Source organism: Parus major, chromosome 1A (genome assembly GCF_001522545.3).
Source record: "Parus major isolate Abel chromosome 1A, Parus_major1.1, whole genome shotgun sequence".
NCBI classification, from domain to species: domain Eukaryota; kingdom Metazoa; phylum Chordata; class Aves; order Passeriformes; family Paridae; genus Parus; species Parus major.
This window is the reverse complement of record NC_031773.1, coordinates 60,716,429-60,730,777: the sequence shown is the minus strand read 5'-3', so window position 1 is coordinate 60,730,777 and position 14,349 is coordinate 60,716,429. Positions and strand designations below refer to the sequence as shown.

The window sequence follows — 14,349 nt, the reverse complement described above, 5'->3', positions numbered from 1 at the left end:
TACTAAATGGACTGGAAAAAAAACTAGGGGGGAAAAGAGGAGAAAATACACTTTGACACAGACAGGCAATTTCAGAATAGCATTTGGTCATTTGGGAGAAAATCTAAATCAAATGTGCGTTTATAATGTTCTATTGGCAAAACAATATTGACAGAGCATCTGAGCTGCCTAATGGAAGTGATTTTTAGAATGCTTACATTGAACTGGTGTTGAGAGCTGAATATTTTGTTTAATTATTTAACACAAACAAAAAAAAGAGTTGGATAGGAATTTTGAATTCATTGTGCCATGACCAAAGTCAACAATGAAACCATCCCTGGCTACAGTGAAAAGAGAATTAGACCTTAACAAATTTATTACAGGCTTTGTTTACAAACTCATTACAAAATTATACAGCATCTTTTGTGTACACAGGATTTACAGGAACACATTACTGATGTGTGGGATTGCATTGCTCTCTGGTTGAGATCTGCAGGTTTTTCTTCACTTGGGGCCTGATCCAGCTTCCACCGGAGAAGGTGAGATGATTTTTTTTCCCATTGACTTTAGTGGAAGCTGGATCAGATCCAGGGGGTAACACTTCCGCTCATTGTTATCCTGGGGTGGGAAAGAGGCAGCCGGTCTAATAACCGTACACACCACACTCTGTTCTCATCTCATGTGTTTCAGATGACAGGCATATTTACTCCAAGACACTTTTGCTGGCTGCTTGTAAAATACTTGTTAAAGTCAAGAGTCAAAGACCAGTTCCTTTTTCTGGATTTACAGTGGGAAATGACAAATGGCTTTCTTTGAACCTTTAAAGAATGAACCTCCCTTGATTTTCAGTGAGCAGAAATAAAGGCATTAGAATCAACTCTGATGTTGTTTACATTGCTATAAAGCTACGTTTTCTTCCCTGTCTTCATCAGATTTTCTCTGGATTTACAGTGATATAAAGAAAAGTGACATTCACACTGCAGGAACAAGGTGGTTTCTGATTAATGAGATTCCACTAAGCTAAATTGGTCTCCTTACCTTTTCTTCTCACATGGAGATAGGCCTATGTGGCACAGTGAAACAAAGAGATCTCTGACGTTTATGATCCATAACTATATCGGCTCTCAGTTGCTCCCAGGATCTGCAAATGATCTTTATTTGGGAACTCAGGGCATAAAATAATGCTTTTAACTTACAAAAATTCTGGTGGGGCAGAACTCTGAAATATATGCTTATTCCCCCAAGCCAAAAAATTTAGTTCAAACTTAAACTTTCCTACTAGGAAAAGTAGCAAAATCTCTGTGGTGTGGGGTTTTTTTTCTTTTTAAATTTTTTGCCAAGAAATGAGAAGTATTCTAATCAGATCTATCAGATACTGAGTTCCTTGTTATATTATATCCTCTCATTTTGATGACTGCCTTGGTATTGAACCTCTGAAGTTGTTATTGCTTGAAGCAAAGTTAGGATTTAGTGCTGCAAGGTGATGATACTTCCTGTGAGGTAATATAAATAATATAAATAATAAAAATACCCTGGCCTCACGTTGAAAATTGAGATGGGTCTCAAAAGCTTTGCTTCTGGCCTCCCCTGAAGAAAATACACATGTGCTCCAGCCTGGCTTTCCAAGACAGGACTGCTCCACTGCTTGGCCTCAAGGCAACCTGTCCAACTCCCTGGTGGCTTTATGGTGTGTAGTACTTTCTGTAAGGGTTTAGGGGAGACTGCACAGTATGCAGCATTTCATGGCCTGGTGCATGTTTGAAGCTGGTTTTCCAGGAATGAAAGCTTTATGAGCAAAGGCATCCTGCAACCTCGTGTCTGAGGGCTCTGATCTCATTTCCATTTGTGATGCTGAACATGCTATGGCAGCAAAAGCTGTAGCTGTAAAACCCTCAGAAAAAAACCAAACCAAAACAAAACAAAAAACAAAGAGAGTAAAACTTTCTGAATAAAGCCCTGACCCACAGCCCTGGCTGTGGGTTAGATCTTTCTGGACACAGATAACTTGCAGCCCAATCTGAATTCTGTTCCCAGCCATGAACTTTCATTTGCTTCCTGGGAGTGGGATCCCATCCAGGGCATTGCACAGCTAATGTGTAATGGGACATCTCTTCAAGTAGTGTCATTATTTGTGTCCCCAGTGGAGCTACGTGACAATCCAAAGAAGAATCTGAGGTAAATACACGCTAGCACAATTTGTCTGTCCTAAGCAACAACTCATATGTTTAATTGGGGAATTTCAGTACAACTACAGACTTCATGGATATTAGTCACCATCCATTTCATGTTCCTGTGAAAGGTACCAGGTTTGTCAAGCACTTCAACACATTTTCCCCTTGTGAAAGATGGAGGATGGATTGCTGAGGAGAAGGAAACCTTTGTACAGGCTTGTGGCTTTGATATCCATGCCAGGATATCACATCTTTCTTTACTACAATTTGCAAGCCAAAGTCTCTTTTAAGGTAAAGACACCGCCAGCTTTGCTTCTAATTTAAAAACTAAGAGAAGAATGAACCAACAATGCAAGCAGAAGATAACTGATTCGTGTGAGGAGGAAGAGGCTGATCACAAAAAACCATCTTTTATGTATTATATTAACAATCCATTTAGATCAGTTTTTGGCTTCAGCAACTTTCGGCTACAAATATTTCAGATTTCTTTCATATTTTTTCAATGAAGCACTGGCAGCATTAGAAACAGTTGCAAAACAAATGTGCTTCCAAAACACAAATGGATGTTCCTGGATTACTAGCAGCCATTCTGAAATGCTAACAGAGGGAAAATGGTCATTTCACTGGCAAAACTGGCATAATACAGAGAGACTTTTTTTTAGGGCTACCTGATGCAGATGATGTCAAATGAAAATTTGACATCATCTGCAGCCTACAACACGTATTTTGGTCATTTTTTGGTTTTGGTGGTGAGGAGTCAATGCTGCAGATCCAATTAAATATGGACATATAGAACAAGGAATATAAATATGTACACAACTCTGGGCATTGATCTGATTTTTAACAAGTTTACTAAATGACAGTCACTGGTTTGACAATACTGAATGAAAAATACTGAATTTACAGATTTTACAGGAAGGTTACGGTATGCTGCCAACAAGCAGTGTCACAAATGTAGTCTAAGAAACCCCAGAGCTGGCCACGGCAGAGGCACACACCCTTTGCTCTTGTTTATTGACAAAGAAAGCTTATATACTGTAGATTTGCTGAAGTTTAATAAATAAGGTCAACTTATAATATATATAAAACAATATAAACATTTATATGCTACATGCATATCATATAATTTAAAGTAATAATTTATATAGCAAGGAGATGCAGATCTATGTTCTTCCTATTTTCCTGGACAAGGCGCACACGCAGGAGGTGTCTATCCTTATCCACCTCCAGCCCACCAGTTTGTTGTTTTCTGAAGTCAGTGCTCTGACATAAGTTTGGGATGTCTTGCATTGGGAGTTCCAGTGCTTGTCATCAATGCCGCGGCAGCCGTTTTTTACAGGCTTGGCCTCTTTACACCTCGTTTCGTAAAAGTATTGCTTAACCGGAGAGTTTCCTGTTTTAATTTCTCCCAGAACTGTCACCTGGTGTCCCCTAATGTCGATGGCGGAGGATTTGTCCGTGACCCATAAACTTTCACTGTCACAAACCGAGTATTCTCCCCGGTGGCCCCTGTGCTCCGCGTACCTCTTCTGCCGGGAGGTTCTGTTCACCACCACGGAATTCCCGATGTAATCCTCCGTCAGGTACAGTGGCGGTGGCTCCAGCGGCGTGTTGTCACTCAGGAGGACTCGGGGTGAGTTGTAGCGTCTCTGCTGCCTCAAGAGATCTGTATCCACTGAGATAACTGGCTGGAAGTCTGATTTCACATTTTCCTCTCCATCCATCTCTTGCTGAGTGTCTATTTTCTGCACTGTGTTTTGATAGTTTTCCTTAATGTCTACCATCTGCTTAGAAAGCTTGTTTTTTAAAATGTCTGCCTGAATGAGTTTAATAATAAGAGAATTTATCGAATCTTCTGGCAAACTCCTTTGATCCATGTTGGAAGACTGGATGCCACGAAGGTAAGCGAGAAATATCACATAAAACAAGATGGACATCACCTTGTTCACCTGTAAGATCTGCAAAGAAACAGAGAGTCAAAGTTTAAACAGTTCAAGAAGGAGGTTTGCTAGAGGCTGTAAACATGAAAATCGGAAAATTGTTTTAGTAACATCTATGTCTTTAAAGATACATATATAGAGATATAGAAACACAGGCTGTGTATTTCTTTGAAGATGCTATTTGTTATACTTTATAATGAGTGCAACTATTTTCTAAATTTTATTTTATTTTTTTCAATGTTTCATCTATATTTTAGGCCTTCCTTTTCCCCTTTCCATGCACAGTGGCATATATATCGGTTAAGCCCTTTCTCTGCAGAGGTAGCCGGTTCTTGGGATAGTATGGCCAGGGCTTGGCAGCAGAGAGAGGCCAAGTTACTTCCACAGAATTTATTCCACAGAGAAATTTAGTGTCAAAATTGCAGGATCATGCAGAGTAGAAAATTGTCTCACTGTGTAAAATGAAAAAGTTCTGACTTTGCTGACTGTTGTCAGGTTTTGTGTGCTGAGATCTCTCAGGCCCATCAAATTCATATTTATCAAGTGGCTTCTGTTTAATGTTACCATAAGAAGGAAATAAATCCTGTGTTTCAATAGCGCTTTTGTTCTCTTTCTCCTCCTGGTAAGGGAAAGGGTTCTTGAAGGAAAATGATGTGGTAAAGTCAGAGAGTGGTGATTAGGTCTCTATAATATAAGTGGGGAATTCATATGGACCCACAAACCATTTTGCAGGGGTTGTTTTCAGGACTGAGGACTGTTTTTTTTAATGGTTTTAAAAGAAGTTTCTTCATTACATTTATATAAGGTGAAACAAAACTGATATAAATTAAAAATATTCAAGGACAAATTGAGGACATCTCTCTCCCCACCAGCTCCTAAAATGGAAAAGCCTTGTTCAAGGATTCACTGTTTTGGGAACCATTCCTAAAAGCGTGCTGCTTCTTTCTACTTTGCCACACACTGCTCTATATGGCTTCTGGTGGTCTCCTAATTCTACCTTCTGCTCATATTCTAGAAGCTCATTTGTCACTGCTTTTTAAGCCTTTCTGTCATCTTGTTTGTGTAGCTGAGAGCCAGGAGCAACTGTCCAGAGAGGTGGTTTTTCTCCTTGTATATTTGAACACCTGCATATTTGGTATTGGCAGTTATATTTAAATTAAATCAATTTTCAGTGTAAAATCCTAAGTCATGGATGTGAATCATTTACTACAGAGCACCCCTGGTTATAAATTTGCTGTACAAGTAGTGTATTGAAAGAGAAAATACAAAACTCAGAGTGCCCTCATAGTCATAGTGATAAACCCTGACTGCTTTGTCACTGCTTTGAGTGACTCAGGAAAGCCTTGAATTTGATTTTCCTTATGGAGCTGGAAGGATCCTCAGGACATCATCTAGGCCAATTTCACCGTTCACAGGAGTATCAGCCAGGGCAGCGTGCAGAGAGCTGTGCCTACTCGGGTTTGGAGTATCTCCATGGATGGAGACTCCACAACTCTCTAGACAACCCCTTCCAGTGTTTCACCACCCTTAAAAAAAAATCACATTTCATGTATCAGCAGTGTTTCTTATATCTCAATTTTTTCTCATTGCCTCTTGTCATTCATGGACACACCTGACTAGAGCCTGACTCCATCTTTATTAATCCCTCCCTCCCTTCCTCCCTCCCTGCACCTTTATTAATCCCTTTTACACTTAAATAAAATCCCTCTGAGACTTCTCTTCTGCTGCATGAACAGCCCCAGCTCTCTCAGCCTCTTCTCCTGGTACAGTTTTCCTAATCCTTAATAATTTTCATGAATTTTCTCCTGTACTAAGAAGCCCAGAACTGGACACAGCACTCCAAATGTGCCTTACCAGTGCTGAGATGACGGCAAGGATCTCCTCCCTCCTGAACAGAAAATTTTACACTTAAAAAATATTTTACTGTTTAATCATCTATCTACTCTAAACAAAGCCCCTTTTTGCAAGATTGAGTCCCCACTTCACAGTTTGGAACTGCAGCAAAATCAGAGCTACCCTCTGTGGATGTGAGGTGTCCTTTTATGGACAAGAAATGTGTTTTCTCCATCCTCAGTTTGTCACAGTGTGAGTTAACCTAAATCTAGACTGTTGCTTGCAGCAATGTTTTGCTTTTTTTTTTTTTGGGAAGGGGTGGGGGTGGGAAATCGAAGATGTTCAGTTACTATATGATTATTGTCATACCTGAATAAATACTAACTTAAAGTAGATGGACCTCAGAGCCCAGAGCTTTCTGGATAAAAAATTGCAGTGTGATTTTGCCTTCCCTCACCATACGATTTGCTGTTAAAATCAGTGAAAATATTATTAAACAGATGTCATTGAGCAGATTTCTCGCAGCACCCGGAATCCACATGCGGGGTGACACATGAGCCCACAGGATGGTGAGCAAAGCTCTGGCAAGGCTCAGCCCAAAAGCCAGAAGCATTATTCATGCCAACATGCAGCTGCATGCAATCACTGCTCTGCTCAGTCTCAAAACTAAGTGGCACTAGCAAAATACACAAGTTGGAGCAGGTGATGAGGTGGGAAAAGTAAGGTTGGAGTTCCTTCAGGCTCTCTTTAATGTCACACTGCACACAGAAAGGAAGGGCTGGGGACCTGAGAGTTGGAGAACTTAAAACGAGCTATTTTTCTTCTCCGTGGAGAAACCCTGTTAATGTGAAAAATGGTAAAAAGTATTTCCCTGAACTTCATGTGAAATGTCTTATGGATTTGGTGGGAAAGATGTTAACTTTGAAGTTCAACCTGTAGTTTGATTTATCCTTCACAAATTATTTGCTGCAAAAGTAAAAACATTTCAGAACAAATTTTTATATTTTTCTGGGTGCAAAACTTTGACAGAAAACACAAAGTTTGGTGAGATTACAGTTTTCAGGGAGATTCATGAGGGATGTTCAGAAGTTCCAGTCCATGACTAAAAATTGTCAGGCTGTCCATAAAGTCCAGCACCATAAGAGTATGTCTAAAGCACTATTCTAGATAGGAGAAATGAGTGTTATTGGAAAGCTGCAGCTGGTTTATGGCCTTGGCTGTAATCTGGTTATAAGATACATTAAAAGTATATTTGTTTTCAGGTTTGAGTAGTACTGCATTTGATGAATGGCTCTTTGCCCAAAATGAAACCGTGTTCCTGTCTGAAATTAAGGTAATTTGAAATTTATTTGCCACGTGTGTTGTTAAAGCCATAAAAAGGAGAGTAAATGTAAAACATTAAAATGTTTATCTTTTCATGTTTTCAAAGCAAATAATTCTGGTGTTTCTGGCCATGCCTCAGAAGTTCCACAATGCAATTCACAAAGTGGAACAAGTGCTTACTCAATACAGCCTAGTGAGTAAATTATCTATAGAGGGGACTTAGATTGGAGGCAAGTTTTCAGCATACATGTGGTGTCTGAGAGAATATTGACTCAAATTCCAGATTCCAGAGGGGCACAAGATTCTGTGGACCTCAGCAGAAGCTACTTCAGCACACTCAGCTCTTTCTTTGGCATTTTGGAGAATGGTATAAAAATTTCACAAGAGTTCAATCCTTCACATGACTTTTCCTCTTCTTTGTTCTTTTTTTTTTCTTAATTCAGTTTGTTCATTTCAGGTGGAAAGATTTTGCTCAAGCTAAGTTTTTCATGGCTAGCTGATGTTAGTGAGATATTTTTGTTGTCCTTTATGGTGCTTCTTGGAATTTTACACATGTGAATTCCTGACAAAAATTTTGGTTGTGTTTGTGGCTGGTTTGCACTAAGCAAGTTTGACTTTGAAAATGCTGACATTTGTGACTCAGAGGAGAAAAGCAAACAGCACAGAAAAGAAAAGATCATGCATTGCAAATCTAGTTGGTCTCCCAGCTGTGGCTTATCTTTACTCTATTTTAATGGTTTGTGTTAGTGGGGTATTAATTCTGTCTTAGCTAGGTGGCTCAGGAAAGGTCTAAATTTAAGAGAAGTAAATAAGCTTATCTCTTCCTTCCACTGATAAATTCAATTGCGAATAAACTCTGGAAAACCACCTTCTGCTCTTTTCAGACTCACCACTTTATGTAGTAGTGAAAAATTTCATTTAGTTTTGTTTGTGGTAATTAAAAAAAATATGTGTATAGCTTTATTCTGGTCAGCTTCTGAACATTCCATATAAGGAAAGAGAAAAACATAATTTAAAATGTTCTGCAGAAAGCAAGAAATCCTAATACTGTGAGAGACTGCCTATGTATTTACTTGGAAGTCATTGCTAAGAGGAACTGGAATAGAAAGAAAAGTGACTGGTGGGTTTTACATTCAGCATTGTAATACTCCACATGATTTATGTAAATCAGCTTGAAGTGTTTGGCACTTTCTAAAAAATTTAGGAGCAGCTTCTGTTCTTCAGACCCAGCTACTAATGATCCTTTGTGGTGGCTGACAGCTTTTCCAGGCTTTCACCAAGGAGGAAAGTGTAATTATTGTCATTGTTTGCTGAGCACTGCTTTCACAACCTCCCAAGTCATGGATTGCCCCATTGATTCACTTTTCCTAATAACTACGGTGGGAAGAAATGCAGCCCTACTCCTCTGTGCTTTGGGGGACATGAGAAAGGTACAGAATAAGAAAAGCATTCTGAACATTCAGAAAGGTGTGAGTGTAAAACAACTGTGTCTGAAAATTTGCACTGTGTTTCAGAGTAGTTATCAACTGTTTATACAATATGGGTTTATGAAGGTAGATTGCTGCAGAGTGCTGAATGTCCTTGCAGACACCCTTGTGAGCGCTTCCACTTCTCAGGATACGGAAATTTCAACACACACATGCTGAAGCTAAAGCTTTCACAAGAACCAGGTCCTCTAACAAGCTGAAGAATTCAGAGCCGAAATCAAGTGATGGCAGCCCAAAATGTTAACCCTCCCATGCTGAGGGCCAACCAAACTTGGACCATTGGGTGAGGGGATTTGAAACTAATCCATTCCCTTGGCATGCTGGCAGAGGAGAGCAGCTACATATCTGGGGGACAGCCCACCAAAGTTTCTTCATCTTTGCAGCAGCTGAGAGGTGTATTAATTAATTTACTCAAAGGCATTTATGAAAGAGAAGACACATCTGAACATTTAGCCTCAGTAGCCTACAGAGAATGATATATACCTAATTTCTTATGGAAATGGAGTTCAGCCCACAGGGTCACTGACATTTCCTCTTCAAATGACTAGTTGAGCAAAGCACAACAGGACAGCTGCTTACCTGAGTGTGTAAAATTCCTCTGCACTTTGAACCAACCCACAACGCTGTGGGGGTGACCATGACCCTACTGATCAGTGAGGAAAGCTTTTCCAACCAGTTTTGTGATAACACCAGTTTTGAGGAGGCAGTTTTGTGATAACACCTCTGCAAGAAGCAGTCTGTGCTCTGAATGGTCAGATGAGCTGTGTGGAGTCATGCAGGTGATTGCAATGGCATGTGTGTGCCTATATTTGATCCTTCCACAGATATACCTGTGTTTTTTGGAGATCAAGAGGAGCCCGCTGTACATATACCTGCCTGATTCCAAGGGAAAGGTCAGGAGCAGTTCCTGCTTACCTCATTCTTTGGACCAGCTGCTGCTTCTCACATCTTGTGCACAGTTAATTCTGGTCAGGTTTTGGCCCTGCACCTCCCTTCCCTGCCACCAACACCAGGGTACTTGAGAGCTCCCTGGGGGTATCTGGCACTCCCCAGCATCCTCTCACAACCTCCCTGGGGGACTGGACTATTAGCAATGTAATTAGTAATCAGCCGTCCCAGCTACATCCCCAGGTCTGTAATCAGCTATAGAAGTAGGCAGCCTTTTCTCAGTCACAACGAGGCTCTTTTCCATTCCAATTCCATCCCTCACTGACACTTCTGTGATGTATTTACATGTTTACACCTGTCAATGCCCTGACTGCCATGGTATCAGTTTGCATTAAGCAGCTGACTGATTAATCTGTGTATTGAGGAGTCAGAACAAGGGGTTTGAAGGCTGGGATCCCAATTTCCCTGGTGTGTTAGAAGAGTTTTGTCAAATCAAAATGTCTATTTTTTACTTTCTGTATCTGCAAAGGAAGGAACTCTGTGGAATGATTGTGGTGTTTCATTACTCTGGGTATTTACCCTGACATCCTTTGGGTTCTCCCTCAAAGAGCTGGCTGATTTTCCCTACTGAGAGAGTAAAGGCTGGGAGAATTGGGATTGTTCAGCCTGGAAAACAAAACGTTTTGGGATGACCTCTTTGTGGCCTTGTAGTGCCTGAAGGGAACCCACAGAAAAGATGGAGAGAGACTCTTGACAAGAGCCTGGAGTGACAAGACATGGGGGAATGGCTTCACACTGACAGAGAGCAGGGTTAGATTGGAGATGAGGAAGAAATTCTTCCCTGTGAGGATGGTGAACCCCTGGCACAGGTTGCCCAGAGCAGCTGTGGCTGCCCCATCCTTGGTAGTGTTCCAGGCCAGGTTGGATGGGGCTCTGAGCAACCTGGGCTAGTGGAAGGTGTCCCTGCCCAAGGGACACCCTGCAGGGGGTGGGACAAAGCAACCTTTAAGGTCTCTTTCAGCCCAGGCCATTTTGTCATTCTCACATCACCGATATTGGAGCAATCCATAAGTTATTTCTCTTGGTTATTACTGTCAAAGTAGGAGTACTGCCATTTGTCCCTTTTTAGAAGAGCAGAAGCTGGAATACATAGAAGTCAGCTAATATTTGGAAGGTCAGACAGGTTGGGGTTTTCATGTTGCACTGGCTGGATCAGGGAACTCCACGTGTAATTCTGTTTGAAAATTTTATCTATCAATGAAAAACATCAATTACAAAGAAATAAAAACAATAGCATCCTAGAGATATAGCTGTAGTGGGGTAAATAATTTCAACAAAAGCTGAAGTATTTCTTCATATTATTCACTGTATAACTCTGAAAACTGCCCAAAGTAAAAAGAAATCTAAAGGTCATGTCCATAGCTGAATAAATAGCTTGACTTGACTGGGCTTCTACTAATTTTACAAAAAGCAGATTTACTCAGATTTTTGCACTTGCATATTTTTTTCCTCAGAAGTAATTTTCAAACAGAAGAATAGCAAGCTCTAGAAGTAAAACATGGTAGTGGATAATTTAAGCTGATACACTGTGTGTTAGTTAATCTTTTCATTACTGTTTGTTAATAGCAGTAGAGCTAAGCAGCAACCTAAATTTGCAGCTGAATTTGGAGAGGATGCAAACAGCAGTGAGTGAAGAGAAATACAATCTCTACTGGGGAGATGAAAAAAAAACATAGGCAGAAAATTACAAAATGAAAGCTGAAGTAGAAATTAAAATCTCATATGCTGGAGAAATATTGTTATTGAGCAGTGATATACAGAGGGGAAAAGAAATTTAGAAAGGAGCAATACCTGATCAGACCCAGGAATGATCTAAAAGTTTGGAAATGCACAGTATTTAATATATACTAATACTGGGGCATTTCACTGCAGAGCTGGAAGGGAATTGCTGCTTCTTGTAGCACAGCAGTAAAATTGGGAAAGCTGCTAGAAAGTTGGAAGGTATTGTCATACAAAAGGAAAATCAGGAAAGAGAAGCAAAAATGACTGAAAGGGTTGTAAAACTGACCTTTGAGGAAATTACCTTGAAGGTGCATGCATTTGCCTTGAGCTGGCAAAAAGCACATGACAGAAAACCCAGGGCAAAGATCTGGACAGTGTAAGCATTGGGGAAAGGGAACATTCACTTTGGGGTGGGGCAAAGGAGTGCAATCAGGAAAACTGGGATTAAGCTGAGGAAAGGGAAGTTAGGTTGATCATCAAAAGCAGTTTTCAAGCTCTGCAAGATGTTTGTAACAAACCCAAAGCCACACCAAAGAGGCCTGGGTTTCATGTTTCCTTGCAGCACTGAAACTCCATGTAAGTCTTTTCTTGAAACAGTTTGAAGATCCATTAACCTTTCAAGCCAACCTGGACCTACTTTGGCTCAACCAGGGCATATTAATTGTATTGTATTAAAGTCAGGCAGTAGATGCAGTTCCTCTTATTTTTATCAGAGATGCTTTGAGGGCTTAAGTTGTCCATAATTAAAGTTGAGGGCAGCCTTCCAGATGAAACTCACTTCTTTCACCTCCCCACAGTTCTGGCTCTTCAAGCCTGTCCTTGTAACAGATTGTCCTGATTGCTCCATTTAAAAATGCCAGAAGTGGATTTTTTTTAACCTGGCAGTAGGAGGAAAAGGGGGAAGCACCTCTCAAATTATCAGAATTTTGTCCCTGTCCTGTTAGGCTATTTTGAAAGAGCAGCCTGCTGGAGACCCTGTGATGCTGGATGGTCTGACATGTTTTTACATTAACATTGCCACTGGACAACTCATTTTTTTAGGGGAAAAAAAAAAACTGCAGAAAAAAAGAGAAGTTTTAAACCACTATTTGCTAGTTTTTCTGATACTAGGAAACTCAAAGGGAAAACTGTTTTCAGCTTTGACTTTCAGGATATCATTATTTTGCAGGATTTTATATTGAAAGAGAAAGAATTTCTGTGTTTTTTTGTTTTGTTTCAGAAGCTGAAAGCATCTTCTGTAGTTTTTAACATATTCTGATTTCCTCTATCTTTTGTGAAGTAAGGAAAACAGTGAAATCAAGCAAACAAACAGAATAAAGCAAGGGCTGCAAATTCAAAAGTGTTAGAGTCTGATTATGAAAAAATCTTGTATTCCTAAGTCTGATTCATTAGTACAGACAGGACTCACACCTAAAAGGAAAAAGAAATATAGGGAATATAGGGAGTGCTAGTTAGAAATGAAGTGAGTTTTTGTTTGGGTAGAATTAAAATAGATCCTAAAGTTATGCTATTTCTGTAATTTTTCTTAAAAAAAGGCATTTATTTGTTTTTCTGAGAGCTCTGCCATGACCCTTGAACATAGATGTTTGCATTGAGGGTATAGAATCACTAAATCACAAAATCATTAAGGCTGGAAAATATCTTTAAGAGCATCAAGTCCAACCTGTGACTGACAAGCACTTTGTCACCCAGCCTCGAGCACTGAGTGCCGCATCCAGTCATTCCTCGCATACTGCCAGGGGTGGGGGCTCCAGACCTCCTTGGGCAGCCCCTTCCAGTGTTAAGATGGTTTAGAAGGACCAACATTGCTGCTCTGGAGTTTGTTCCAAGCACTGAGCCTTGCCAGGGAAGAGCCGCTTTGTTTCACCCAAAGCTGCACCTGTGTTTGCTTTTCCAAAGCCTGTGACTCGAGGTTTCCCTGAATCCATGCAGAAATACATCCACGACACTCCGTGAATCAAAGGCTGCTCTCTGAATTGCCTCTCCCTATTCCTCAAAGCTTCACAGCCCCCCAGATATAAAAAATCTGGTTAGGCTTTTTGCAGGTGCAAAGTATCTGATGCAGCATTCTTAAGAAAAGGACCCCAGACCCGATCCAAATACTTTAAAACCACCATAGGAACTAAGAGAAATCAGCATTAATTGGAATACTGTGCAAAGCTTTTGGACAGTAAGGGAAGCAGGGAATGACAATGAAATTACATACAGCTGATGTTTGAACCTTATTTTAACACACACAGCATGCAACTGAATTGTTTCCATCAGAACTATGGTCAAAAATTAGCATTGCTGTGTATAATTAATATTTTTTCCATGCCCTTTGCACAGGTGCAGTAGCTCAGTCACAACCAGCTTAAAATGATGTTTTAAAATTCATTCTCAGAGAAAAAGGAGTTTTGTATTTCTGATAAAACATAAGTGTTTTGGTGGGAGGAAAGTTTAGAAGTTTGCTTCTTTGCAAAAGGTGTCAGACTTTAAAACGAGCTTTGTACAGAAAGAGCTTGTCTGTTCTGACCTGTTAAATAAGCTGGTTAATAGGAGATATAACCTCTACCTCAGTGAAATCATGAGGGCTCTCCTAGAGTTGCTCCTAGGTGCAAAGTGAAACCCTTGAGCCCTTCTTATGGAGAAGAGCTCACAAATACAATGTGTGCCCGTGACAGGCTTGTGTTTTTTCCCAATGTATCTGAATCTTTCAAAAAGCCATTGCCCATTTAGAGAAAAAAGTCATCCTGCTAATTTGCATTAGTTTACAGCAAATTATTTACACATAGGCCTGTCCTAAGGGTAAGGACTGTTCTGGCAATTCAGCTCCTCTGCATTTTTTCCTTGGTAGAAAAGTTCTTCTGCCAGAAGAGGAACTTTGTCTTAGAGTACCCCAGTTCATTGATGTGCATGTGGATAAAATTTCCTGTATGCAATTCTCCTCAAGATGTGGAAGTTTTC

At 40.2% G+C, this 14,349-nt stretch overlaps 1 protein-coding gene across 2 annotated transcripts in view; it reads right to left on the bottom strand.

Moving 5' to 3' along the window:
• Window positions 1-337: 337 nt before the first annotated feature.
• Window positions 338-14,349, bottom strand: part of NTF3 (neurotrophin 3) — a 49,247-nt gene continuing 35,235 nt past the window's right edge. For both annotated transcript variants that reach the window (XM_015629027.3, XM_015629026.3), the window contains one exon: window positions 338-4,108. In XM_015629027.3, coding sequence (XP_015484513.1) covers window positions 3,314-4,108 — 795 coding nt within the window. In that variant the 3' untranslated portion in view covers window positions 338-3,313. The remainder of the gene's footprint in view (window positions 4,109-14,349) is intronic.